The sequence below is a fragment of the Anastrepha obliqua genome, chromosome 1, assembly GCF_027943255.1.
Source record: "Anastrepha obliqua isolate idAnaObli1 chromosome 1, idAnaObli1_1.0, whole genome shotgun sequence".
NCBI classification, from domain to species: domain Eukaryota; kingdom Metazoa; phylum Arthropoda; class Insecta; order Diptera; family Tephritidae; genus Anastrepha; species Anastrepha obliqua.
In genome coordinates this window covers 183,635,760-183,663,397 of record NC_072892.1, presented here as the reverse complement: position 1 = coordinate 183,663,397, position 27,638 = coordinate 183,635,760, and the positions used below count along the sequence as shown (strand labels likewise).

The window sequence follows — 27,638 nt, the reverse complement described above, 5'->3', positions numbered from 1 at the left end:
TTTTATTTCACATTTATTAAAGTTTGCGTGTACATTTTGTATGATGTAGTGGTTATCGACTACTAAAATAATGATAAATGCAGTACGATTATATAAATAAATGGTGCAGTCCATGGGGTCTTTGGAAATTATACGAACAAATTTACAAACTAATGGCAAAATCACAATTCAACTCAAATTGCTATGAACTAAAACATTAAACACTTATTTTAATCGAATAATAATTTCTCTAATTCCGTACTTTGCTGCGTATCCAGTTATCATAGTTCGCAACACGCGTATGCACAGCCGGCCAGCCGCTGAGGCCGCATTTGAAGCCAAACGACACGATGCCCTCCAATACCCAGGCATCGTTGCGGAAACGCATCAGCGGACCACCCGAATCACCCTCACAACTGTCTTCGGCATAAACGCCGCCCGCACAGATGTGACTGTCCACCACATTCACCTTTCGTTCGCGGAACTTTTGCTGGCATTGCGCTAAATCGACAAGTGGCACTTGCAACTTCTGTATGATGGCACTCTTTGGGTTGCGAAGCGTACGCCCCCAACCGGCGACGGTGTACAAGGTGCCGCTAGCCGGGGCTGAACGCTCTTGCTTCACCGCCGATGGCAAGCAGATGGGCCGTATGGAGTTGGAGAAGCGCACATCCTGATCGAGGCGCAATAATGCGATGTCGTTCTCTTTATTTGCCGAATTGTCACGATACTGTTCATGTGGAATGGTCTCTTCGATGCCGACGCGCACAGCTGCAGAAGTGCATGAATACTCATTGCAATCGACTTCCTTGGTGGTGTCGTATTCACCTAAGCGAACGGCGATGCTGAGGAAGATACAAAGAAACAAACACATTTCTGTTAATATTTGTCGGCGTTTTTGTGCTTTTACAAGTTTTCATCAATTTATATTTTTATTTTTTTTATTTTTTATATTTCATTACTTTTCACATTCATTAACACAAATATTTATACTTCATAATTTTGCAACGTGACAAGCGCTTTGCTCAATTAGTTAAATTCAATTAACGAGTGTAATTATGAGAAATTAGAGTTCAGATTAGAAGATTATAAAACAATTTTTCAAAAGCGAGAAAGGCAAAAAAAGACAATATTATCAACAGCAATTATACCTAATTAGAAAAAGTGTAAAAAGATAGGGGAGGTAATATATAGAAATTTGCTTACATCTCTTCCAAACGCTGCGGCCTGCGCAATAAATCATTTATTTAAATTCAGACGCAAAAATGTGCTACCTATTAACTGATTCGACAGGGGGTAAAATATTAATATTTCTTCAATAGTTTAAAAATGGGTAAATCACACTGGAAATGATTGGAAAACAGCAACAAAGTTAGAGATCTTCACATTTTTTTGCTTGATAATTCTTCATTTAGTGAGAGATCTTCATATTTCAGCGTTAAATCTTTTACGAATTTTTTTCACCGCGAATTTTTTTGTTTTTGTAAATATATTTATAACATATATTTTAACATAACATTTTATTAAGAAGTATTTTTAAGGGCCGCTGCAGAAATTTCAGACACTGGATTTTTGTTTTGGCTTAAAGCCTTAAAAATGAGTTGCTAAAAGAACTAAATTATGAAACATTTCTAAATATTTCTATTTTGATTTTTGGCGCAGCATCTCACAGTGCAATCTGTACCGCGAACTTTAGATGCATTTTTCTTGCAACTAAATTTTGCAAGTCGGCCGTACTCATAACTCGAAAAAATATTGACCGATTCACTTGAAGTTTTTAGTGAAATTGCATCCTGCATGAAAGTGCGGATGGATTTTCTCGATACTCTGCATATTTTTTGATAAATTATTTTTTTTTTAATTCTGAGCATATTTTTATAAAAAACCTGTTATGTAAAACTCGATAAAACAAAAAATGTATATATTTTTCGGTTCGCTGTAATTTAAAAATTTCCAAGTGCAGTTCATCAAAAATAAAAGAAAGCTCTATAGTCACCTTCTTCAAAATCTCTATGAAAAAACAGACAAGTTTACAGCTTTTTGAGAATTTTCATTTATTTTTGAAACGAATTCCCCGCCCAACAATGGCCTAACCACGCAAACGATCGGAAAGAAGCTTCTATGAAAATGAAAGGAAGATAGTGAATAAAAGGAATACTTAATTCTCAAACCATTGCTAGAAATCGGAAGCTTTTCATTTTTTTACATTTTTAAGATTTGCAAATCGATTTAAGTTTTATAATCAAATCAAGTGTAACTGCTTGCCACGAAAAGCAACATAAACTCGCTTTACTACATTTGAATAATTTGAATAAATGCTTTGATACTTACAGGGGTCCGATTTTCTTCTCAATATCACCTTTCACGCAATGCGCTGCCGTCAACACATAGCGATTACTTATAAGTGAGCCAGCACAGTTGGTTGACAAGCCACCGGATCCTATGAGTAGAAAAAGTGGGAAATTAAAAATTCTAAATTCAAAAGCATTTAAACAACTATGCAAATACGAGTGCATATTCTTGTCTTTTTTTCTTTCGTTTTTTTGCATTTTTCACTAAGACACAATAAATCAAAATCTCTATTATAAATTCATTGTTAGGTAGGTACTATTCGTCACTCACGTCGATTGTACTCGAGCAGCACCATCCATGGGAACTCATACAGATCCGCATCTGTGCCGCTGTAGATCTTATTCGATATTGTCACACCGCCACAGGTGGGCACGCGCGGCAAAGTCGCCGACGCTGACACCTGTGCACCAGCTGGTATGTCTCTGGGCTGTTTACCGTTCCCGTCACCAGTCGCACTGCCGATGCTATTAAATCCACGCCCATCTCCATTAAATGCGCTTAGTCGTTGTCTTTGCCGTTGCCGACCCTCGATTGGGCCTGCGGGAAAGAGAAGGGTGGTGCTCTGCTGACGATTGTAGTCGTCGTAAGTGTTGCGTGTGAAACCAGTATCGCCGGTGCAGCACACATACGGGCCACTGCCATAGCCGCCGCGGCATTCGGAGGCGCGCAGAAACTCGGTGTCGAGTGGCTGGATTGAGCCGCGTTGCAGCACCGACAGCAATGTCTGGCAATCGTAAATAGATACGCAGGCGCCGGAACGTTGGTTCGGATTCATGCAGCGACGTGCTGGAAGTGCAAACAATAAGAAGAAAAGCGGTAAGAAAAGGCAAAATTGGAAAGAGTTGTGTGACAGCGATGTGAGTGACTCCTTGGAATGCGCGTGAGACATGGGGATTCACCTCAACCTGGTATTTATTTTATTTTTGATATTTATTTGGCTCAGTTTCTTCTTTAGCTTCATTTCTGCAAGTTTCTATCTAAGCGCCGATGCTGTTGGGCTAATTTGACATCTCTGCGGTTTACTCTTAATGGATTTTACTCGTGATTATTATTTAAATTTCTTATTATTATTTTATTTTATTATTTAGTTTGCGGTTGTGTGCTGCGGCTAATAAGGGGTTCTTTACTTTTAAAGACACCTGCAGCAGGTTTGATGTATGAAAAGAGTATTTGGCTTGACAAATTAACTAACTGCCATAGGTTTTTGTTGTTTTAAAATAAGTTGGTATGAATTTCTGCTTATTTAAAAAACTTCCTTTCAAATGCAAATACTTTTGCTCGAATACCAAATGGGTATGGAAAAATATTATAAAGAAACGTAGAAGATAGTCTCGGTATTATAGAAGTTATGCTTTTGGAAATAACAAGCAAAAGCTTGTGCGAGCGAAAAATCCAAACAAAACGAATTTCACAATCCAGTTTAGGTAAATATTGTATTGAGGAATTGGGCAAATTCCAATAAAGGGTATAGGTGAATGTGAGTAAATAAGTTTGTTTTGTAAATAAATGAAAAAAAAAATCAATGAAAATAGGAAGAAAGTTCGATAAATAAATCTTTCATTTAATAACATAACTACAGCAACAAAGAAGAATAGCATAAAGCTCCACTGTCGCTAGAGAATGAACAGAACTGGAGAACCAAAATTAAAAGTTAATACAATTGTTGAAGAAAATTTTTTAAAGAAATGTTTGTCCCTTTTCCGGCCGAAACCGAACCGAAATTGAAATGAATTTTTGAGACTGTAATGGCTATAGTAAAAGTCAACTTGCGCCAAGTATAAGAAGAGGAAATGTATTTGTTTATTTATAGTAGAAAAAATTTTTAACAAAACATATTGTTGTTCACCAGAGTAAGCCAAAATATGTTCCAGCGTGCTTTTTGTCATGCCTGCTAGCAACAAACTGAAGAAATGTCCACACATTTTATAAAAAATATAAAAATTGAGACATATTTCTTAGAATATATTTTAGCAAATTTTGCAAAAAATGAATATTTCCTTGCTACGTTTCTTCTTCTTCTTGATTGGCGCGAATATCCTTTACGCGATTTTGGACAAGTTTAACAAAGCACGCCGATCGTTTCTTTCTCGTGCTAATCGACGCCAGTTGGACACACCAGGCTTAGGTTAGTTAGGTAAAGTGTCTGTCTTACCTAGGCCACATAGAGGCCCCTTGTTATACCACCGGAACTATCACATCCTTACTCCACTTGGTCCTCTTTAAACTATTCCTTGAATTTTATAAAACTAGTTAGTCTAGCTAATTTTATTTATGCAACATCCGCGACGCTGTCCTGAAGAGCGATTAAGAGCAAATTCAACCTTTTGCTACACAGAGCTAGGCACCCGTACACAAGGTGTTCAACTGTCTCTTCCGTTTCTGCATTCGACAGCATCTGCAAAAGTCAAAATATGGTGCCTCGATTCTACTGGCATGCCTTTCTATAAGACAGTGCCCGGATAAGTTGGTTGGTTGGTGATTCTTCAGAATCCAACTAGCGCTTCCGCACCATTTTGTTGCTACATCCTCGTTGCCAACTTGTTTAATGGTTATTTACAGCATTACTATTAAGAACCTTATTATTTTGTCGACGTCTAAGCCAGACAGTTGCTCGAGATTCTCGAACAGCGGTTGGCCCAGGGTTAACATTCTGTCCTTGCATAGGGCAGGGCTTCACAGAAAAAATGGAAGATTGTTTCCTTTTTCACCGGTTGCTTACAACTGTGGCAGTATGTATTGTGAGGAATACCCATTTGGGCTGCTTTTTCTCTGATAGACCAAAAGCTAGTTATGACTGCCGTTAGTCTCCAGGCGTCCCGTCGTTTCATGCTTCTTAATGTCGACGATTGCTTGAGGTTGTAAGTAGGCCATAACTAATTCGGCTAATTTTGCATTTCGTCTGGTCTTTCCACCTACATTCCGCGATTCGGAGGTATTTTTGGGAAATTGTACTCTTGACTGTATGGTGTGAATACCGATGGTGTGAATACCAATTCTGCAAGAACATTATTCATGGCAGATCCCCCCCTCCCCTACTCCGATCCACATTCCATTCTGGCCACATTTGCCTACTAATGCTACAGGTATGTAACTGTCTCCAGCGTTGACGTTGTTGCGAACGCACCCATATTCTTGAATTGACTTTGAGAATAAATCTGAGTATTACTGGTTCCAAAAAGATTACTTTCAACAGAAGGACTCTACATACTCAATCACACATAGCGTCATGTACAAGCGCCATATTTGGATACTCGTGAAACCTAACGGATATGCATCGCACTCGTGAGCCTCCTCAAGGGACTACAAGAAGTTAACGAAGAGCGATACTTGCGCACGCATTCTTACAACGACATCATGACTAACTGTGCTGAGCGTAGATACATTTTTATTTACGTGTTGCTTTGTTTTCGGATTTGTAATTTTTAATTTTTAACTTTTAATTGAAATGCGGATAATCACATTCAAAAACCAAAAACCAAAAACCGCATAGAGTTCCGCATCTTTTGTATATTTATGCTTCATATATTTCTTCTTCTACATATTCATATGCATACAGACTTATATGTATGCATAGTAGGCAAGGGTGTAGACCGCCAGCAGCTGTATGTACATATGTTTGTGCTTTGTTAGCGCAAATAAGTGAGCTCAAAATGTCTTTTATACATAATAATTGGCAATTAAAACAGACAATTACCCAGCATATGCTTGTACGTACGTATGTATGTAAGTATGAAGCAAGTGCTAAAATATTAGGCGATAAGACTGACTGTCTGACTCGTGCGCTGCTGCTTGCTTAAGTGCGGGGTTCATGCTGCAAGGTCGCACAAAAATATATACTCTTAAAAATTCATGAAGATTTCGCAGAATATAATCAATAAAAATTAACATGGACTTGAATTCTTATTTATGTATTGTACACAAATATGCAGATATATTAACATTTTGGGACATGGCTTATATTTCTTCATCGAAGCTGCATTGCTCTATTACAGTCATAGGCAAGTATCTTCTTGGACAAGGCAAATATCTTCTTGGACAATCACCATTTAATGTGTCTTTTTGATTTGAATAAATTTCTCTCGACAACTTTTAATAAATCTGTAGGGTGTTTCAAGGACGATGCCGATCTTTGGGAGACAATTGACACTACAGGTTTTGGAAAACTTATAGGGCTGTCATAACGGGTCCGCTGCGTTCGTTGCGGCAACTCATTTCACTGATGTGACGTGGTGCCACAATGAAAGTATTGCCGCATATAAACCAAAAAGCAACAGATGTTCTTGTCGTGATAGCAATTATGTATAATATCAGGTTTTTGTTGTTTGTGAAATATATTATAAAATTAGTGTTTTTTGAATCCAAAGCAGGTTTCAATAGAATTTATGTTAGTAGTAGATGGTGAGTGCGACCATAACTACGAGATCGGAAAGCACATTCATTTTTCAAGATAACTTAATAAATAAAAGGAGAAAGTTGCCAATTTTTGTACACTCCGCATGGCGCACGGCCCATACGTGGTACCTGTGACTCAAATACTCATAATCTATTTTGTTGTCAATCAGATTCGTTACTGCAACTGACCCATTGTGATGGGCGTAAAAATGATTCAAACATTTTATGAAAATGGTCATTCTGCAAGAAGTAAATTTCGCACATTGCGTGATGAGCCATGTGGCACATTTCCCTCTGAACAGATGCATTAACAAACAAAGCTGCTTGGAAGTAATGGAAATTCACATGCCATTAAAAAGAACTATGCATTCACAGCGACTCACTGATTGCTGTCATTATTGGACTTGTAGGGTCCTCGAGCCGTACTATTTCGGAAATGATGTTATGACATACACTTGGACAACAGGTGGTTTCAACATGACGGTGCCACAAACCACACAGCACATTGAACAGTGATCGCATTGTTGACGTAGTCCCATGACGAATTATCGCACGAAACAACGAGGTCAGTGCGCGCCGAGATCTTGCGATATGACACCATTGGATTTCGTGTTCTAGGGCTACGTGAAAAGTAGTTCAAGAAGTTCAAGAAGGGAAACACACGCGTTAAAAATTTTATACAGCCAAACGACCTGAACTATGAAAATTTTGTTATACGCATCTTGTGTTGCCAGAGGAGTCGCAAGGGCACTTAACGTTGCATACTTATAGTAAATGACATGAACTAAAAATAATACGTACCTCACATAACAAAATTATTTCGACAAATTTTGTTGCGGGCCTATTGGATCATCCGTTACAATTATTAATTAATTATATATTTTGAGCTCACTTTCGTGAACTTTGACAAAAAAAAAACCTTTTAATATATACAATCTTATTGATTTAGAAACTAGTTTTTCAAAATTTTTATATTTTGCCTTTTATTTTCTATTTTTTAGTATTATATTTTGTTTCCTATTCGCTTGAAGGTGTCTATTATATTTTATTTATTTAGTTTTTTTCACTTCTATCTTTCGCTTGATTATTCGCCTAAAATTTCACAAAAATAATTTTGTCGCTCATTGATTTTCCTAAGTCGTATTTGGAATTCTAAAAAATATAAAACGTGTTAATATTTGGAAAAACCCCGCTGTGGCCGGTTTAAAGCTCAATAATACATTTTATACGCAAGAAAAGGCTTTGCACGTCTTTCCTGAAGTGCCCAGCAGCTTCTTCCCCGTGGTACTTACTCTGTGTCTCGAAGTATTGTCCAAGAGCCGTATTGGCCGGAAATGCACTTAGCATTGCAAACAAAAGTACGCGCAACATTTTTCTGTCTTCATTCAGCGGTAAATCAAGGAAAGCTTTAATATTTTTAATTTGCAATGTTTTCAAGGTTTATCGTTGTTGTGTTTTCACATACATACATTCATGTACATACAGATGTACTTTTAAGATTATTTATTTATTTGGGTTTTTCTCCGATTCATGGAAGTCCGCACTTTCTGATGGAACACCAAAACTATCTTTGCACGCACTCACTTGTGGAAATACTTGGGGCAAAATAAAGAGGAGAGCTACTCAGATTCTCTGTGAAACTTAATAACGGTTAGCGCGAAATGCTGCGAATGTTTATGCGAGTAACAGTGGAACACTACTGAAATCTCAGCCGGAGTAGTGGTCAACTTTTATACAAAGCAGAGCTGTTGGAAATATCAAAGAATCGAATACTCGCTGCAGGCAATAATTAAAATATTGAATTTAATGAATGAGCTGACCGAGTGACTGAATAGAGCGCAGCGGAACACGCACAAGCAGCCGAGCGGCAATACTCGTATTGGTATGTACTAATGTATGTATGTATGTAAGTAGTCTGAGCTGATAGCAGATGCTTCGATTTGTAAACTCGACCTACGAAATTTATTAGTAGGGAAGAATGAGTAAGAATAATTCCATAGATTAAGCGCGAGTTAAGCTCTAGCAAAAGGTGAGAAGCAGAGAGGAGGACGTTGCGAGATAATTCTTGAACTTGAGAGTCAGTTAGTGCTGATTTACGTATGTATATGTGAAGGAGATAGTGGCGTCAGAAGACGTCAATTTATGTATTCAACGCACAGCTTTGTATGCGTGCCTTAATGTTTTTCGTTGTTTTAGGGCTCGGTACTCTTGCATTCAGTAAATAAACATAAGCATAAAGTGCTGAAAAAATATACCTGCATGTAACGTTATTTATTCAATTTTGTAGCAAAGTATACGAGTATAAACCAAATAAATAAAACGCGTTTGCTACTTAAGTCTTTTGCTTTTGGTACTTTACTCCCGTTGCCTCGCGCGGTAGAGAATTTGTAATTTTTTCGCATGAAAACCAAAGCGCTAATCATTCTAATGGCGCTCTTACTCATATAACTGATTTGCGGTTTGTGGCGCATCATAACAATAACAAGATAAATACACACAGATAATTTAAGATAAATTTTAATATTTTTGTACTTTACCCGAAATGGGAGTAATTCATACTTTTGTGAAATTATATTTCCATTGCGTAAATGTTAACTTTATCGAAAAGTTGGTTTACAGCGAATCACTTTTGAAGCTGCAAATAATTTTTTGCCTTGTGTTCATATCCACTCACCAATCGAAAGCATTTGATGAGTTTCTATATCTTCGGAAAGTAATAAACTAATATTATTATTAATTAATTAATTTATGTGCTCCCTCGCTTCACGTATTCAAATGCACACATATACTTTACATATACATATGCATGTTTCAATTAATAGCTCACTCGCGTGTTTAGTCATTAATGTGGGAATTGCTCTACATTCTCGCCAGCAGCTTAAACGGATCTGTTTTTCGAATTGTCACACGTGAGGAAATACCTGAAATTATTTTTGTTTCCGTTATTGCATTAGTCATAGCTTCTAATTGCATAAAAGTAATAAAAGTGGAAAAACGAGTAAATTTTTGGAATTTCAATTGGCCGATTTATTATTACACATAAATTTCGCAACTTCCTTCACTCACTCCACCAATTCACTTGCCGAACTCATTTCATTTAAATTCTTCTTTTCTTCGATTTGGCATTGTACCCTCGTCGAAGTTATTGAACTCGGAAAGTTATTGCGTTAGATTAGTGGTTAGGTTTTTTTAAGTTGGCTCTTCAATACACTTTTTGTGGCTAAATTTTAGAGGAATTTGTCGAAAAATCATTTGCATTTGTCAATTTTGCTAAATGTTAGTTAGAAGTACAAATTACTAAGACGGCACAGCAACAAAATGTATATATTTGCCATCATAATTTGCAAAGGTCATGAGGCCAGGCAATTTCACTTAATTTGAGCTGGCCAATTTCTGGTAAAAAGGCAGGAGTAAAAAAAGGCAACGGAGGTAAATTAAATTGGTAACACTATTTTTAGAGATAGCAGTTAAAGACCTGTGGGGAAAAGATGGTTTCATTGTACAATTCTTTAAGATTTAGATCCATTTTTATACGTCATATGAGCGTCATATGCAATACTCAGCTAAATATTTCAATCAACATTACTATATTAATTGGACACTTTCTAGTTTTGCTTAGCTGTCCGACGCACAATGGAGATTTTTCGACCAATTTTGTTCAAACCTCCTAAAGAAGGCAAGTTTCAATCGATTTTAATAGTTTTTTAAATGCTCGTAAATGATTTTGAAAGATTTTGTAGGAACTTTTTTTAATTTTTGTGGTGAGTACTCCATTTGTGACCTTGAACTGACCCTCAATGGCAATGAACTGTGCCCGCAAGGACAAATGGACAAAGAATTCGGATGCAACAATTCAAGGGTGTGTTTTGATATTAAAAAAAAAAACAAAATATTTTGCGCCTAGGCAATCTCTTCCAAAACCATTTGAGAGTCTTAAAAAAAACTTATAAAATATACCTATGAAAAGTGGGTAAAAGTCGTCTGAGAAATTATATTCCAAAGTACACTTACTATCATTCAAGTTTGGTGATTGAAAGAAAAGTGCGTGCCCGCAACGAAGTGAAGTGCATAATAGTGCAGCCAACGGCGAATCGTTACATATTGAAAATGGAAGGCTCGAAATATATACATACATATACGAGTATATATTATTTATATAACTTTAATAAGAATTAGTTTTAACGGAATTTTTAAATTTCATCAAAACTTATGCAGCTTTACCAAAAATCTTATGGATATTTCTCACTTGTAAGCAAAGCACGTCGATAAAGGAGCAGTAATAGAGCAAGTACAACAAAGACCTGTATGGTATTTCTTTGTTGCTTTTATTTTCTAGAATGTCAAGATGTCAAAATCGAGATGTCCAATTTTTGAGTGGCTTATATTTTGTTGTTGCTTGAAATCTGTTCCCTTACCCTATCGAAGTCCAGAACTCCTTTTATGTTTCATTTCCTGCGAAATGTAAAAACATTTGTATTTTGTTTTGAATATTAAAAAGAGTTTCCAAAATTTTATTTCTATTTTTAGTGCGTTTCTAGTGCGTAAAAACACAATCACATCCAGTTGATTGAAAATCCGCATATTCGCAGTGATAGCATGACGACTTACGGTCTATATCGTATATGCCTTATGACCTGTAATTCCTTTAAATGATATTGAGTTTGATGGGCCGGAAAAATGGGTGTACCTCAATTTGGATGCAACAAAGTTGAGGAAAACAATCCCGAGGGCAAATTTTCTTTCAGAATGGGGTCTATAGAAACAAATTGTGTATTTTTGAGTTTTTTGGCAAAGGCCATATTCATATTGAGTCAAAATTAATGGAGACTTACTAAACAGTGTCCCAAACTACATACAAAATTTGTTATTTTAGACAAAAGTCTTTTTAAACAATTTTTTGTTTTTGGATTGGATATTACTTGTTAAGATTATAAAACTAAAAACTGGTTCTTTTAAACTTATTTAATTATAATAACTAGTGCCGGCTGTGGTCGAAAATTCGACCAATAACAAATCTCGCTGCAAGTAGTAGGTTTATTTGAATGTTTTTTTATTTTTTTTAACGATTCTTATTCATTTTTGAAAAGCATTGCACAATAACACCTGGTATACATATGTACCGGTGCGCGTATTAAACTTCTTTGAGATGAATTCAGCCGAAGTAAGTTGGATATTGCACCGTTGACATGATTTTTTAGTCGCAAATTGCTTCCTTACTTCAGTCACAACTAATTTACTTCCTCGCCATTGCTAGTTTTTCACCTTCTTAGAATTGCATCTTCTAAGGGTTTTGTAGAAACATACGCAGCTTATTTCATTTAATGCGAAATAATATTTTTATATTTTCAGCATTGTCGGGCATACACAAAATGTTTTTTTTTGTAGTACTCTCGATAGTTCTAAATCAGTTAAGATTGCTCAGAATATACAAATTTATGGGCGATAATTTCTACGCCGTTCTTGGGAGACTGCACTTAAGTCCCATTGACCTCATTATCAAGAAATCTACGGAATCCTGCATTCAAAACACACATATTGGCAATGCACACCGACAATTATGGGTAGCGTAATGTCTTCTGCAAGTCAAAAGAAAAAGCGAAATATCTATCTGGATTTTATGATGTCGAAATTTTATCTTCTTGCATAACTTTCTTTGCTAATTCAGCGTTCTGTAATTGCATATCATCTATGAGCATTGTGATTTCAATATTGTTACATGATTTTATTTTCAAATTTATAAAATGTGTCTTTTCGCGTCTTCTTCTTCTTAATTGGCGCTATAACCGCTTACGCGATTTTGGCCGAGTTTAATAAACCGCGCCAGTCGTTTCTTTCTCGTGCTAATCGGCGCCAGTTGGACACACCAAGTGAAGCCAAGTCCTTCTCCACCTGATCTTTCCAACGCAGAGGAGGCCGCCCTCTTCCTCTGCTACCACCAATTGGTACCGCATCGAATACTTTCAAAGCCGGAGCGTTTGTATCCATTCGGACGACATGACCCAGCCAACGTAGCCGCTGGATCTTTATTCGATGCGATAGACATACTATGTCGTCGTAAAGCTCATACAGCTCATTGTTTCATCGTCTGCGATATTCGCCGTTGCCAACGTGCAAAGGTCCAAAAATCTTACGCAGAATCTTTCTCTCGAACACTCCAAGCGTCGCTTAGTTTTGTTCGACGAGAGAGGACAATTGCCTACTTAGTCCAAAGTAGCACTTGTTGGCAAGAGAGATTCTACGTTGGATTTCAAGGCTGACATTGTCATCGGTGTTAATGCTGGTTCCTAAATATACGAAGTCTTTTACAACCTCGAAATTATAACTGTCAACAATGACGTGGGTGCCGATACGCGAGTGCGCCGACTGTTTGTTTGAAGAGAGGAGGTACTTCGTTTTGTCCTCGTTCACCACCAGACCCATTCGCTTTGCCTCTTTATCCAGTTTGGAGAAGGCAGAACTAACAGCGCGGTTGTTAAGGCCGATGCCGAGCGCCAACAATTGTACGCTCTTATAAAAAATTGTGCCTGCGCGATTAAGTTCTGCGGCTCGCACGATCCTCTCCAACATCAGGTTAAAGAAGCCACACGACAGCGAGTCACTCTGTCTGAAACCTCGTTTGGTATCAAACGGCTCGGAGAGGTTCTTCCCAATTCTGACGGCGCTGCTGGTGTTGAGCAACGTCATCTTACATAGCCGTATTAGTTTTGCGGGGATACCAAATTCAGACATCGCGGCATACAGGTAACTCCTTTCCGTACTGTTGAATGCGGCTTTGAAGTCGACGAAAAGATGGTGTGTGTCGATTCTCCTTTCATAGATCTTTTCCAAGATTTGGCGTATTGTGAATATTTGGTCGATGGTGGACTTTCCAGGTCTGAAGCCACACTGATAAGGTCCAATCAGTTGGTTGACGGTGGGCTTCAGCCTTTCACAAAATACGCTCGCTAGAACCTTATAAGCGATATTTAGAAGACTAATCCCGCGGTAATTGGCACAAATTGCAGGATCGCCCTTCTTATGGATTGGGCAGAGCACACTTAAATTCCAATCTGCAGGCATGCTTTCATCCGACGATATTTTGCATAGAAGCTGATGCATGCACCTTACCAGCTCCTCGCCGCCATGTTTGAATAGCTCAGCCGGCAGTCCGTCGGCGCCCGCGGCTTTATTGTTCTTTAGCCGCGTTATCGCTATTCTCACCTCGTCATGATCGGGTAGCGGAACGACAATTCCGTCGTCAACGATTGGGGTATCGGGATCTTCACTTTCTCGGTGACATGCGTAGCTGTCACTGTTTAATAGGTTCGAGAAGTGTTCCCTCCATAATTTAAGATTGCTCTGTACGTCAGTCACCAGTTCGCCGTCTTTGTTCTTACAGGAAAACGCCCCGGTCTTAAAACCTTCTGTAAGCCGCCGAACTTTCTGGTAGAATTTTCGGGCGTTGTTCCTGTTGGCCAGCATCATCTCTTCGCACTCACGTATTTCGGCCTCTCGTTTCTTCTGTCTCTCTTCATTTTTCAGCTCTCTGTAGCGATCCCACATAGCTCGCGTTGCACCCGATCGCAGCGTGGCTCTATAGGCGGCATCCTTTCTTTCTGCGGCAGCATGACATTGCTCGTCGTACCAATTGTTTTTTCGGGCTCACCGGAATCCGATTTCTTCTTCAGCGGCGGTACGTAGAGAACGAGAAATGTTGATCCATTGTTCGTGGATGCCGGTTTGTTGGGCAGTAGTGAGAGCAGGGGTGAGAGTCGAGTGGCGAATCTTCTGGCTGTCTGTTGTGATTGCAGCTTTTCGATGTCGAACATTCTTTGTGTAGGTAGATGCATCTATCACAACATGATCGATCTGGTTTCGTGTTTTTCGATCAGGAGACAGCCAGGTGGCTTGGTGAATCTTCTTATGCTGGAATCTGGTGCTGCAGACTACCATGTTTCGGGCCCCGGCGAAGTCGATCAGCCTCTGTCCGTTACCGGATGTTTCGTTGTGCAGGCTGAATTTTCCGACTGTGGGACCAAAAATTCCCTCCTTGCGCACCCTGGCGTTGAAGTCGCCAAGCACGACTTTTATGTCGTGGCGGGGGCAGCGCTCATAGGAACGTTCAAAGCGCTCATAGAAGGAATCTTTGGTCGCATCGTCCTTCTCTTCCGTCGGGGTGTGGGCGCAAATTAGCGATATGTTGAAAAAACGGGCTTTGATGCGGATTGTTCCGAGACGCTCGTCCACCGGAGTGAACGACAGTACTTGACGACGAAGTCTCTCTCCCACAACAAATCCGACACCGAATTTGCCCTCCTTTACATGGCAGCTGTAGTAGACGTCGCAAGGTCCTATGGTTTTCTTTCCTTGCCCCGTCCATCGCATCTCTTGGATGGCAGTGATGTCAGCCTTTACTCTCACGAGGACATCAACCAGCCGGGCAGAGGCACCTTCCCCATTAAGGACCGGACATTCCAGGTGCATACCCTCAAATCATAATCCTTAGTTCGTTTGCAGGGGTCGTCATCAGTATAGGGAGGTCTCATCCGAGGCTTTTTTAAACTTTTCATTGGGGGCGATTTTTAAGTGGCGGGTCCCAAACCCAACGCACAACCAGCTATCCTGGAATGTTTCGCCCTCTCACGTTAGCTCACTCCCGAACGGATGTTCGGAAGCTACCCAGAGGATACGTGGGCTGATCCCGGCCGTTGTGAGCTGCTTGAACCATATGCAGAAGAATCGTCCTGGCCATTCCCAAGTGAATGGCGATCAGTAACTTTCCCCACTTGCGTGGACTTCTACACATGGAACCATCCTCCTTTTCGCGTCTGGTGAAAATATAATTCGAATTCTTTTTTTAAACTCTTCTAAATGCAACTCCTTTTACAGGTGCATGAACTACTTTAGAAACTAAGTACAGTTACAGTGCGAAGTACAATTTCACATTTTCAGCCGTATGTTTTCATTTCAAAGTATTTGGTATATAAATGAGTTTTATTCGCTAACTGTAAAATTGATATAAAATTACAAATTACTACTTTTTATAAAAATACAAATATTTAGATATTTCGTATTAGAAAAACTTCAAATTCGCATCATCGGCTTTGGTACTACCATGGTTCCATATGGTCTGCAATCCAATCGATGTAGTTCCGAACACGAGTGTAGATGCCCGGGTGGTTCTCTAGTCCACAGCTTCGCCCAAATGACACTATGCCCTCTATTACCCAAGATGTGGAGTTCAGGCGCATAAGCGGACCGCCGGAATCGCCATAGCAAGCGTCTTGGTTGTGGACACCTCCAGCACAGAATTGCTCGTCAGCAACATAGAGAAACTTTTGGTATACATGTCGACATTCCTCCATGTCGTAAAGTGGCAAACGGGTTTTCCTTTTCGTTCTGCTATTTTTAGCTGAATCAATAAAAACAAAAACCGATTAATTCAGGGAAAACATTTTTGTCAAAATTATTTATTTCTTACACAAGCCTGTATGACCCCAACCAGCCACCGTCAGTAGTTGCCCCTTTTTAAGTTCTTGTTGGAGGGAAGCAGTGGGCAAACACACTGGCTCTATATAATCATTAAACTCCACCGACCTGTCCATTCGAATCAATGCTATGTCGTTGTGCTCATTTATGTGCAAATCCTGATCAGCCAGGTAACGCTCGTGTACGACAACGGACTCAATACCAAACCGTTGATATGGTGGCCAGCATTCCTTCTGATTGCAAATCTGCGGCGATTCAATGTCGTGATCTCCGACGCGCAAGGAGACGCTAGCAGGCAAATAATCAAATTAAAGGTTCAAATAATATAAATTTAAGTAAATTCAAAATATTTCACCGAACATTTCTTTTATACGTACAGTTTACCTATTTTTTCCTCAATGGGACCAATGACACAGTGAGCCGCCGTTAATACGTAACGCTCATTGATCAGCGAGCCAGCACATTCCGAAACCAAGGTGTTAGCCACTGAAAGAAATTGAAATAAAAATAAAAGACAATTTTTATTACTGTAAAATTAAATGCCATTGCCTGTGAATTTTTGACAAAAACCCGAGGCTTTTATTCAGAAGTTATTAAATTAACTGTAACGTCAGGAAAGAGGGACAAATAAGGGCAGGTATCAAGGGAGTAAAACCTAATCAATTTTAAAACTCGTTTGTTGAGCCGACTTTTCCTATTAAAACTGGTAATCCACGTCTTTCAAGGAATATACTAATACCCTTAGTACGTGCATATGTACATACATACGTTGCGGTCTGAAACTTAGTAGTGCTCATGGCGCATTATATTTAAGTGGCCACGTTGTTTATCACAACAATTTTGCCCCATCCACTGTAAAATCCGTTAGCTTAAGAAGTCGGCTTCAAGTTATGCAATCACTTGTTAAACCTAACCTGTTGGTTTCGTTAATTTTGCATGCAATTTTAGTTGCAACGGCCCTTGGTCAGTCAAAATCTTAGTAGTGCGTGGAAAAGTGTGTGAAAAATTAATATTATCGCGACTATCTTTGTGAAAAAAAAAACGGCGAGATAAGTTTATTTAATTGATATTCTGTAGCTAATGCCAAATTTTTATTATTCCTCGTTCAGTAATGTTCAGAAGGAAAAATTGCACACCCGAGAAACGCGCCCTCATAAAAAAATTGGTTGCTGACGGAAAAGGTTATGTGGAAGTGCAAAATATCATTGGTTGCTCACCAACAATGGTACGTAATGCCATCAAGTACAAACCAAGTGGCAAAAAGCGTGGAAGAAAGCTAGAAATGTCGGCAAGAGAAGTTAAGTCTATCGTCAGATAGTCAAAGCAGCTTCCATTTACGGCTGCTACTGAGATAAAAGATGCCTTAAAAGTGTCTTCGAGCGTTGAGACTGTTCGTCGGCGTTTGCGTGAGCATGACCTGGGTGCCCACAGTCCAAGAGAAGTACTGTTGTTGACAAAAACGCACGTAGAAAAGAGATTTCGATTCGCTAAAGAACATATAAATTGGCCTTCGACCAAATGGCGCAAAATTTTGTGGTCGGACGAGTCGAAGACTGTCTTGTATACAAAGTATACAACAAAAACAATAAAGCATGGTGGTTCTAGCACTATGATCTGGGCATGCTTTTCTTGGCTTGGCGTGGGACCCATCCATTGGGTTAAGGAAATGATTACTGGTTCTTCATATGTTGATATACTCAAGGGCATCATGCTGCCATATGCCTGAGACGAAATGCCGCTTGTTTGGACGTTCCAGCAAGACAACGACCCCAAACACACGTGCAAAGTTGCTAAAAGATGGTTTGAGGAGAGTCAGATCAACGTAATGGAATGGCCGCCACAGTCACCAGACATAAACCCCATTGAAAATTTGTGGGTTGCTGTCAAGGAGGCAGTAGCCCAACGCAAGCCAACATCTAAAACGCAACTATGGGAAGCTGTAATGAGCGCATATAGTCGATTTCGATTGAAAGTTGCCAAAAACTTGTTTACTCAATGCAACGCCGTTGTGCTGTAATTCTTAAGAATAAGGATCATGCAACAAAATACTAATTTAAATGCTAACCAAAAGCCCATGTAAAAATAAAAATAAAATTACCATTATATAAAAGTTTTGGCACAATTTTTCTTACAATTTGTTACACTACTAAGATTTTGACCGCCCAAAATTCACTGCAGTTTCTCTAAATATAATTTTACCTTACTGAAATAAGATAAACTTTGGATTTTTTTGGGATTCGTTTTGTTTGACATTTGGGCTATAAGAGGGGAAAATAAATTTTTTTATAAAAGCGATTACACGCACTTTTTTTAACCCATTCCATTTTACGTATGTGCACTACTAAGATTTTGACCGCAGCTGCATATCCAGAAATAAAACTTATTCTCTTATTAGTTTCTATAAGAAATTTGTTAAGGTTGTTTTGAATACTACTTTGTGCAATTTATAGAAATCTAAAAGTCTGACAGATGCAAAAAACTAAGTAGCTGGAAGTGGAAATATACATAAATACATACTTATATATATTCACATACTCGTACACATAATTTTACATGTGTTATTGCATATATATTTACAATCATCGCATTCAATTATTTTGCCCAGGCCCGATAGTCTACCTTGCTGGTCACCTTAATTGCTTATTAATTTATTTCATGTAAATAAATAAGTAGATAAATTATTTTGCAATAGCAGGAAGAGGGATATCGAAGGTCAAATTCATTTTTGCGCGTTTTATTGGGAATATTTGGCATACCAAATGAAAGGCAATTGGATTAGTCCGAATAAGAATCTCTTTATATAAATTTGTATTTTTCATAATATATTTTAAAACTTAACAAGCTTAATAAGCATTTACATCAAAAGAAAGTATTTTAATTTTCAAAAAAACATTTCAATACCGTTGTAATCAGCATAAAAAGTACTATCGTGGTTCCGTTTTGATTTTTTCTAGGGAAACGATGAGTATTCTTTGTTCCACTTTTCCATTTATAAGCATAGCAATTTCAATATTTACTAAAATGGAAGAAAAGGGCAATGTGAAAAGCTCGCTGGTCCATCAAAATTCCGCAACCAAAATTACTCGGTGGCCGAGTATGATTCAGGGCTTTCTCTGTCACTGTTGTCACTGGCCCAATAAACAAATGGCAAACGATACATTCAGCAGGCATTCTGTATTCTGGCCAAATACAGAGCGTTTAAATGGCAGCCAAAAAACTTCAAAGTGGATAAATCTAACAAACGGTGTGAGTAAACACAATTTCCCAAACCATTGACCATTAATCTCTCACTTTGTGCAGAAATAGACATCTCAGAAGTGATTTTAAATTTCGGTATTGGAATCATTGGTACATTGTATCATTTTAATAGTATTAATACATAGAATTTTCTTAGTTCTACATCCAATTGGCGGAGGAAATATTCAGTGGATTTTGTGTTTTTTTTGAAGTGAAAACTTCTTTAGAATCGTTGGGAGTGATTTGAGAAAAAGTGAAACGAAAAAGCGACCCACTTGGCTACGAAGCGTTATATTATATGTTGATATAAATGTAGCGACGAACTAAATAACTTTTATTTTTTCTTGTGATTCGAACCAAGGATTTTGGATCGGAAGCTCACATTGCTAGTCGCTCGGCTACCGCGCCATGCTGTCGGCGCTGGCCTAAAAGTTATTTAGTTAGTCGCTACGTTTATATCAACATATAATATAACGCTTCGTAACTAAATAACTTTTAGGCCAGCGCCGACAGCATGGTGCGGTAGCCGAGCGACTAGCAATGTGAGCTTCCGATTCAAAATCCTTGGTTCGAATCACAAGAAAAAAAAATTTTTTATACAGTTATTTTATTTTATTTTATGATATGTTTATGAGGAGCTTTTTTTCATGGCAGAAATACACTCGGTGTTTTGCCATTGCCTGCTGAGGGGTGAGCGCTATTAGAAAAATAGTTTTCCTTAATTTTGGTGTTTTCACCGAGATTCGAACTGACGTTCTCTCTGTGAATTCTGAATAGTAGTCACGCACCAACCCATTCGGCTACGGCGTTTGTTTAATTTTACTGATAGAAAAATGAGGAAAAATATATGAATAAAGTTTGCTTACTGTTTACACATTTTCCAAAGGTGACGGATTTTCAAACAAATACAAGTGCATATGTGTAATTGTGTTAGAGTTTCGGTCACGCAGGTTTTGCTGGGGACGCTCATAATAGCAACCGCGTGTGTATTTTTATATTCGTAAATATTTTCATTTTTAAATATTTACCGCAATTATGCCGAAAAATAATGCAGAAAAGTGTCGTGAATATCGACAGAAAAAAAAAATCAATAAATAGCATCACGGAATTCATTCACGAAAATTTATTAAAGTATACACCAGAAGTATCGCGGATACTTAGAAAAGATTACGATAAAGTTCCAATGATTTTAAGTGGCGATTTTAACGTAAATTTTGCATTGGACACAGCGGTTCCTTTAATTGACTTTCTCAATACAACATTCAATTTAAAAATGTGTAACAATCGCACTGAATCGACAACACGATCAAAAACAACATTTGATGCGGTATTTCAAAGATATGTTGACAACATCGAAACCAAAGCATTTGTATCATATTTTAGCTATCATAAGCCACTCGTATCATTTGTTGAAATTGAAAACATTGAGGATGATTAATAATAAAATGAAGAAAATAAAATATGAACTTTATAGCAATATTATAATGAACCTATAATTATCCCGCTCCTAATGCTGCTTTCGTCTCATTCTCTCTCAGTTTGTTTTACGGAAGGTTTCACTTCTATCGCGTCTAACCGTTAGACTGGTATTTTTTTTTTTTGAATTGTAATGTTTTCTACATATATGATTTTTTCGTATTATACTCAAATGAAAGCATGGAATTCTTCTTTAGGCCTGAAGAGATGTAATTTCATGATCGTATTTTGATCCTGAATGCACTCTTCCGCCCCAGCGCACAGTGTTTCGAGTATAAGGAGATAAAGGAAAATGTAGTGAAAGTTGATAAAAAATCTGTTTGGCATAGAGAGGGAGAGTAAAAGTGACAGATTTTATAATTTATCTTGCATTGTTTCTTATTTTCCTCAAAAAATTAATTTGGAAATGTATGTACAGTGAAACCTCCCTTGAGCGGCCACTTACCATCAGTCACTTACACTTTTGTCCGCCGAAGAGAGGTGTCCGCTCAAGGGCAGGGTATTTTAGAACTTTTCAATTTTTTAATTAATTGAATATTATATCTTATTTGAAAAAAAGAGGTTATACATTCAAATGTGTATGTATTTTTTCAAAAGTGCATAATTCATTTATGTGTAAAATTGCACATAAAGAAATAGCGAAAATAAAAATAAATATTACATTTGATATTTAACGACATAAAACTAGATATGTATATTAGATTGGCTTCAGCTTTCCATCTTTTCTAACAATTGGAAAGCAGTAAAGTCATGGCTGCAAAATCTCTTTAAGTTTGAATTGAATGCAGTTTCCTTTGAGAGAATTTCATTAGATTCTTCGGAGAGTAATCTATACGTATGCTATGATCATCAATAGTTTCCTTGTTTTCATCATTAACAAAATCCAATTTAAAATCTAGGTTTCCGGTCCATGTATTATTACCGATTGTTATAAATTCATTATAATTTGAATTAGATTGCCTAAAGATTGTTGATTACTCAAATGACGAATCGAGCGTTGCTAGCGGCAAGTCTTCTTCGAGCTCGAATTCAGTTGACACATTTCTACCTTTCTCAAACCCTGTTTTTTGGAAACAGTGTTTTATGATTTCCGGTTTGACCTTTGCCCAAATCCATTGCCTCTAAGACATACAGGTATACAATCCAGTCTATAAGCTTACGAAGGTATGCTTAACTTAAACAAAAACAAATCACTGCGCAAACCAAACTATATGAGTGCATGAAACCGGAACGACCCGGATTTATATCCGCCCAAGGACTGTCACTTCGGCAGCATTCCTTGTAAATGCATGGAGAATTTTTATGCTGCTACAACAACAACAACAGTGCATGAAAAAGCATCAAACCTTATCCGAGTCCGAGAGCTTAGTGGAGTTTCCTTTTTCCTATTTAGTTTGTATGTATGTACATAAGTAACTGCTCACTCACATTCTTTACATTTTGTCCGCCTATGAGGAGTTCATTTCCGCTCAATAGACGTTTTTGTACGATTTGTGTCCGCTAAAGTGAGAGTAATTTGTTCCGAAATTTATACTTAAAAGTTGGTATAGGAAAAAGTGTTCGCTCAAAGAAGATGTCTATCTAATAGAAGTGTCCGTTCGAAGAGGTTTCGCTGTAATTAAAAAAATTAGTACTGGTTCATCATCACCAACCTTTGAACTGTCGCGATACTTTATTCTTATGGATCGAATATTTTCTTAATAAGTTTTAATAGCTTAAACACGTTGTTCGATCGATTAAATTGGAAATGACATTAAAAAAGGTACCGTCTAGAAATTATGCGTTACTGACATCTAGGCGTCATTTTTAAAGGCCTTTTGCAATTTCGTGTTAAGTGTAAGTGTATCGTTTCGATCAAGTTGCAATTAAATCTATTAAATTTGTAAGGTTAAAAGGAAAATTTTATATTTACCCCATAAAAAACATATCTACCGTTCGGAGACGACTTAAAAGTGTAGGTCCCTGCATTTGTGGAACAATATCAAGATGCGCGCCATGGAGGAGCTAGGCCAAACACCCAAAAAAGGGTGTAAGCGTCAATAATATATATATATATATATATATATATATATATATATATATATCTATATGTAGGACACGTATGTGTGTGTGTAAGTATTCTGATGGGAGGATCTCTATTCTATATACATCGTACTCTCTCTTAGCACTAACCGTACCGCGCCCGGTCAAATGACCGGTTACAACATTGAATTTAAAGGCTGAATTTATAAACTCTTGCTTTCTGTGTATTATACAATATAAAACAAAAAAATTAAAATGTATGATTTATTATTATATTGTTATTTGAAAATATTAATTATGTATTAGAAAAAAATAAAAATTTGTTTTAAAAAAACAATTATTTCTTAACCGGTCAAATGACCGGTTGCGGTAAGAATAGGTATACGTGATACGCCGGTACGGTTGGTGTTAAGCGGACACCTAAGGGACTGAAAAACGTGTCCGCTTATGGGAGGTGTCCGCTTAAGAGAGGTGTCGTTTAAGAGAGAGTACACTATACTAGGCTATTCTCTTGCTAAATGAAAAGCTTTATTTTTAAATCTTTATAGATTTATAATTTGTGCAAGTGGCAGAGCTGCAGTATACAAACATACAAGCGATGGAGCTTGTGAAGGTCAAAATCTCAAAAGGGCCATCAATCAAAAGAAAAATTAGTTTTAGTAAAGAAGCTATTAAAAACAAAATTGAATTATTAATTTTGCTTCGTATTCTCTATATCGTCGTTACTATTTTCGTTTAACACTCAGCTTGCATCAACTGCTTTTCTCATTAAATTGTGTTTTATTTGCTCACAAATCCTTGCCTTATCCACTGCATTCGCGTCACATTAAATTTTTTATATTACAAAATAGTTATTGTATAAACTCACCGAAATTCATCGTTCGATAATCACCAAAGCAGTTTAAGATTTTGAGAATGTGGAAATTATTTTTGTTGTAATCGTGATAACATATACATAGTACGTAACTCAAGACTCAATGCATTGCATATCAAATCGCAGCAAACGAGATACAGTCATTATGTTTGGCCTCATCTCATCATCAAACATAATTTAGAAACTCATAGAAATGAACAGCCGCAAACTAACGTCACACTCAAAGTGAGCCACCTAACATTGTTTCTTTTAAAATAACGGGATATGTATTTTTGGATATTAATTTTCGCTTGCATCTTATTCTTAGGGTTTAAGTTGTTTATTATCAAGCGGGTTATAAAGATGGGTCGACAAACAAGTGTTGAAATTAGACAGTTAGTAATTGATCTTTTTAAAAAAGGAAAATCCCAAAGAAAAATTGCGGAATATGTGAATAAAAGTCGAGGAACTGTCCAGCACATCATACATTGCTTTACTAGAGGAGGAAGAGTAGGAAACAAGCAGAAAGAAAGCAAAAAAAAAGGTGTTTTCAGAAAGGGACGAGGCATTAATTTTGCGGGAAGTGAAGAAAAATCCTCATCTTAGTGCTCCGAAATTGACGAAAATGGTTGAGGAGCAGCTAAATATCCACGTTAACCCCGAAACTGTAAGAAGAGTTCTCAGAAAGCATGGTTATTATGGTCGTACGGCTAGAAACAAGCCATTTATTAGCAGCAAAAATCGAAAAAAAAGGTTGGAGTTTGCGCTGAAATATGTCTACAAGGATATGAGTTTCTGGCAAAAGGTTTATAACGGTATAATGCAACGTACAGGCTATAATAATATTTTTGTAGGTTCTCTTTACAGACGAAAGTAAATTTAACTTATTTGGCTCTGACGGTAAGAAGATGGTAAGGCGACAAAAAAACACTGAGTTTCAGCCGAAAAATCTAACTCCCAGTATGAAGCACGGCGGTGGCTCCGTCATGGTTTGGGGCTGCATGGCAGGTGGTGGAACTGGAAATATTCAACATATTCCAGGCATAATGGATAAATACGTTTATATAGACGTTTTGAAGCAAAATCTTAAGCCAAGTGTCGAAAAACTAGGGATCGAAGGCGACTTCTATTTTTACCAGGACAATGATCCTAAGCACAAGTCGTTTGTTGCGCGGGAATATCTATTATATAACTGCTCCCACGTATTGGAAGTACCACCGCAGTTTCCAGATATAAATATAATTGAAAACTTATGGTTCCGTCTTGACCAAAACCTGCGGAAACATAGCATTTCTTCAAAACAAAGTCTTTTAGATGCCTTACAAGACGAGTGGCATGCAATTGCTTCCACATATACCTGTAAGTTATTAGAATCAATGCCCCGACGTCTAAAAGCCGTTATTTCCGCCAAAGGTGGCCCAACAAAGTATTAATTTGTTATTTAAGTTCAGTTCAGCTAAGGTGGCTCACTTTCACTATGAGATAGATTTGTGAATTATTTTAGTTTTTGTTCATTTTTTTATAATAAACAAAGAAAGTTCTTCATGTAAGCGATGAATTATTGAAGCTAATATTCAAACAATAAAAACACATAAACCTTTTTTCCAATCTGTGGTATTTTTAAACAAATTTCTACTAAATCTGATGACTAGGAAGTGTGGCTCACTTTGACTGTGACTCACTGTATATTATCAGTTCACCAGAATGCGTGCTGTGTATGTGAAGTGCCGCCTAACAATTCACTGTTTCACTTTTTATTGCACTTTCAGTTTAATCTCTACATGGAAAAACGCCAAGAAATTCTTCCGAAACTGAAGCATTTTGATGAAATCTCAGCTCAATGGTGAATTGCCGTAAGAAGTAAGCAGATTTTAATATTAATTTATTTTTCTAATTAATTTTTCAGTTTACTTTCTTTGTTAATATTTATTTTTGTGTTTGCATATAAAAAGTATCTAGAAAGCACAGAAGAGAGTCAATGGAAAGGCAAACCACAATGGCATTGCGTCAAATACCTATTTCTTTGCAAAATTTGGAATTTGATATGCTATATTATAACGCATTGAAATGAAATTAAATTAAATAAAATTGGAGCTGCTAATATTTTGATTGGCCACCATCGTCTTCTTCGCGTAGAAACTACACTCGTAACTTTCATAAGCTCATACTGTTCAGGCATCTTTACACATTCGTCTCTAATAACTCTTATTAGATGCATTTAATTGTTGTGTGTCCTTTTTGACAATTTCACACAAAATAAAAGATTCTCTATCGGATAAGGGTTTTGTGCTGTTGTTATAAATTGACCATTGAATCGACCTATGTTTGAGCTGTTATCTCAATACTATTTATATTTTAGATTTGAGGATTTTGAAAACTCCCGTTATCCTTTAATTAAGGCAGTAACCAAGCTTGGGGGTAAGCGTTCATTACCGTTACATGCATGGTTATTCACCGATCTGGGCATGGAACCGACTTTTCCCCACCTGTCCCGCCAAGAACTGACAATTCAACAGCATTAGGATTGTATTTTTGTCCTTGCGGTTTGCACGCGGCATAAAACTAGACACGTAAGTGCTTTTCAATTTTGAAACACCAAAACGCTTATCGAAAATTGGAAATTGGAAAGATCTTACAAACACACACATATGGATGCACGCACATATATAAGTGGTTGTATGTGTTACATAAATAGGCTGACTTCCTAATCGTCAGTTGTGCTGCCAAGTATAAAGTCAATGTCTCTAAACAAGAAAGCCTATGACGCGTAATCATTTGAAGCTCCTAAATCCATTCAATAAGTTACTAAAACGCATCACAAACCCAAATTACTCATCACACAAATTTATGATGCAAATAACTGCAGTGGTGCTAAAAAATGCATTGCAGTGGTTTTCGCAGCGCTGTGCTGAATTGCAAAGCGACGTTTAGGACATCAATATATGTATATATCGTTTTTGGTTGGTAGTTTTTTCCACACTTTCCGGCTGTATTTTTCGGGCACAACACAAAATTTCTATTATACCCTTTTTTACCGCACTTATTAATTTTTATTTCCACTTTTAATGAGCCGTATATGGATATTTTTAAATAAAATATGACGTCATAAAAGTGTTCGTTACACTCTTTTGTCACTTCGACGTGTTACGACTGCTCGTAAAAACTTTTCAAATAATTCTGTCGACCGCTTACCAGTTTTATATTCCAATTTGACCATCCAAGTAAATTCTGTAATCTCAGCCTCTTCACCGCCAAAAATCTTATTCGATATTGTCAAAGCACCACAGCGCGGCGGTTCAATTAAAGCGACATTCTTACGTCCAGGACCAGGCCTCCCGGAATTATCTGGACCAGGAAAAATTATACGTTGTTGCCAATCTGCTTTGGGATCACGAAAGTCGGTGTCATTGTTGCAGCAAACGAAGGGGAATTTCCCGCTTGCATCAGCACCACCGTCGCATTGGGACAAGCGCACGAAACGATACTGGGCCGACAGTTGCTTTCTCAATACAAAGCTCAGCGAGTTACAATCGTAAATTGAAATGCATTGGCCTGCATTCTGATTGGGATTAAGACAATTTGCAGCTGATAAAAATATCGATTTTGATTAAAAAACAACAAAATTTCTGTATACAGTTTTCATTTTACCTGCTTTGGCAGCTGCTTGGTTCGACGAAATGACGAGGGCACTGGCTAGCAAACAAATTTGAATTCTAAAAACCGGTCTCAACATGATATGCTATTGACGGCCGAACTTCTAAAATGCGACTGATTCCGTATTAGTGATTTGGGAACTGCAAAATGATCGTCAAGTGGGAACAATCGAATAGCGCTCAATGGGAGGGAGCTTTTAAAGCAA

At 37.5% G+C, this 27,638-nt stretch overlaps 1 protein-coding gene across 1 annotated transcript; it reads right to left on the bottom strand.

The window, feature by feature from the left end:
• Positions 1–27,550, bottom strand: LOC129238924 (uncharacterized). The gene is made up of 9 exons (XM_054874164.1): positions 27,428–27,550; positions 26,972–27,364; positions 16,569–16,677; positions 16,184–16,479; positions 15,814–16,114; positions 8,016–8,161; positions 2,602–3,117; positions 2,311–2,419; positions 1–824 (listed from the first exon to the last, which is right to left on the bottom strand). The coding sequence occupies exons 1-9, from the start codon at positions 27,510–27,512 to the stop codon at positions 230–232; spliced, it is 2,550 nt and encodes an 849-aa protein (XP_054730139.1). The 5' UTR covers positions 27,513–27,550; the 3' UTR covers positions 1–229.
• Between the last annotated feature and the right edge of the window lie 88 nt (positions 27,551–27,638).

What these genes read in the sequence shown, in the direction of transcription:
- LOC129238924 (XM_054874164.1), bottom strand. Translation starts at nt 27,512, where the DNA reads ATGTTGAGACCGGTTTTTAGAATTCAAATTTGTTTGCTAGCCAGTGCC. An exon ending in CCAAGCAGCTGCCAAAGCAG is followed by an intron (nt 27,365 to 27,427) that starts GTAAAATGAAAA and finishes TATTTTTATCAG; the next exon opens with CTGCAAATTGTCTTAATCCC. An exon ending in ACAATACTTCGAGACACAGA is followed by an intron (nt 3,118 to 8,015) that starts GTAAGTACCACG and finishes TTGCACTTCCAG; the next exon opens with CACGTCGCTGCATGAATCCG.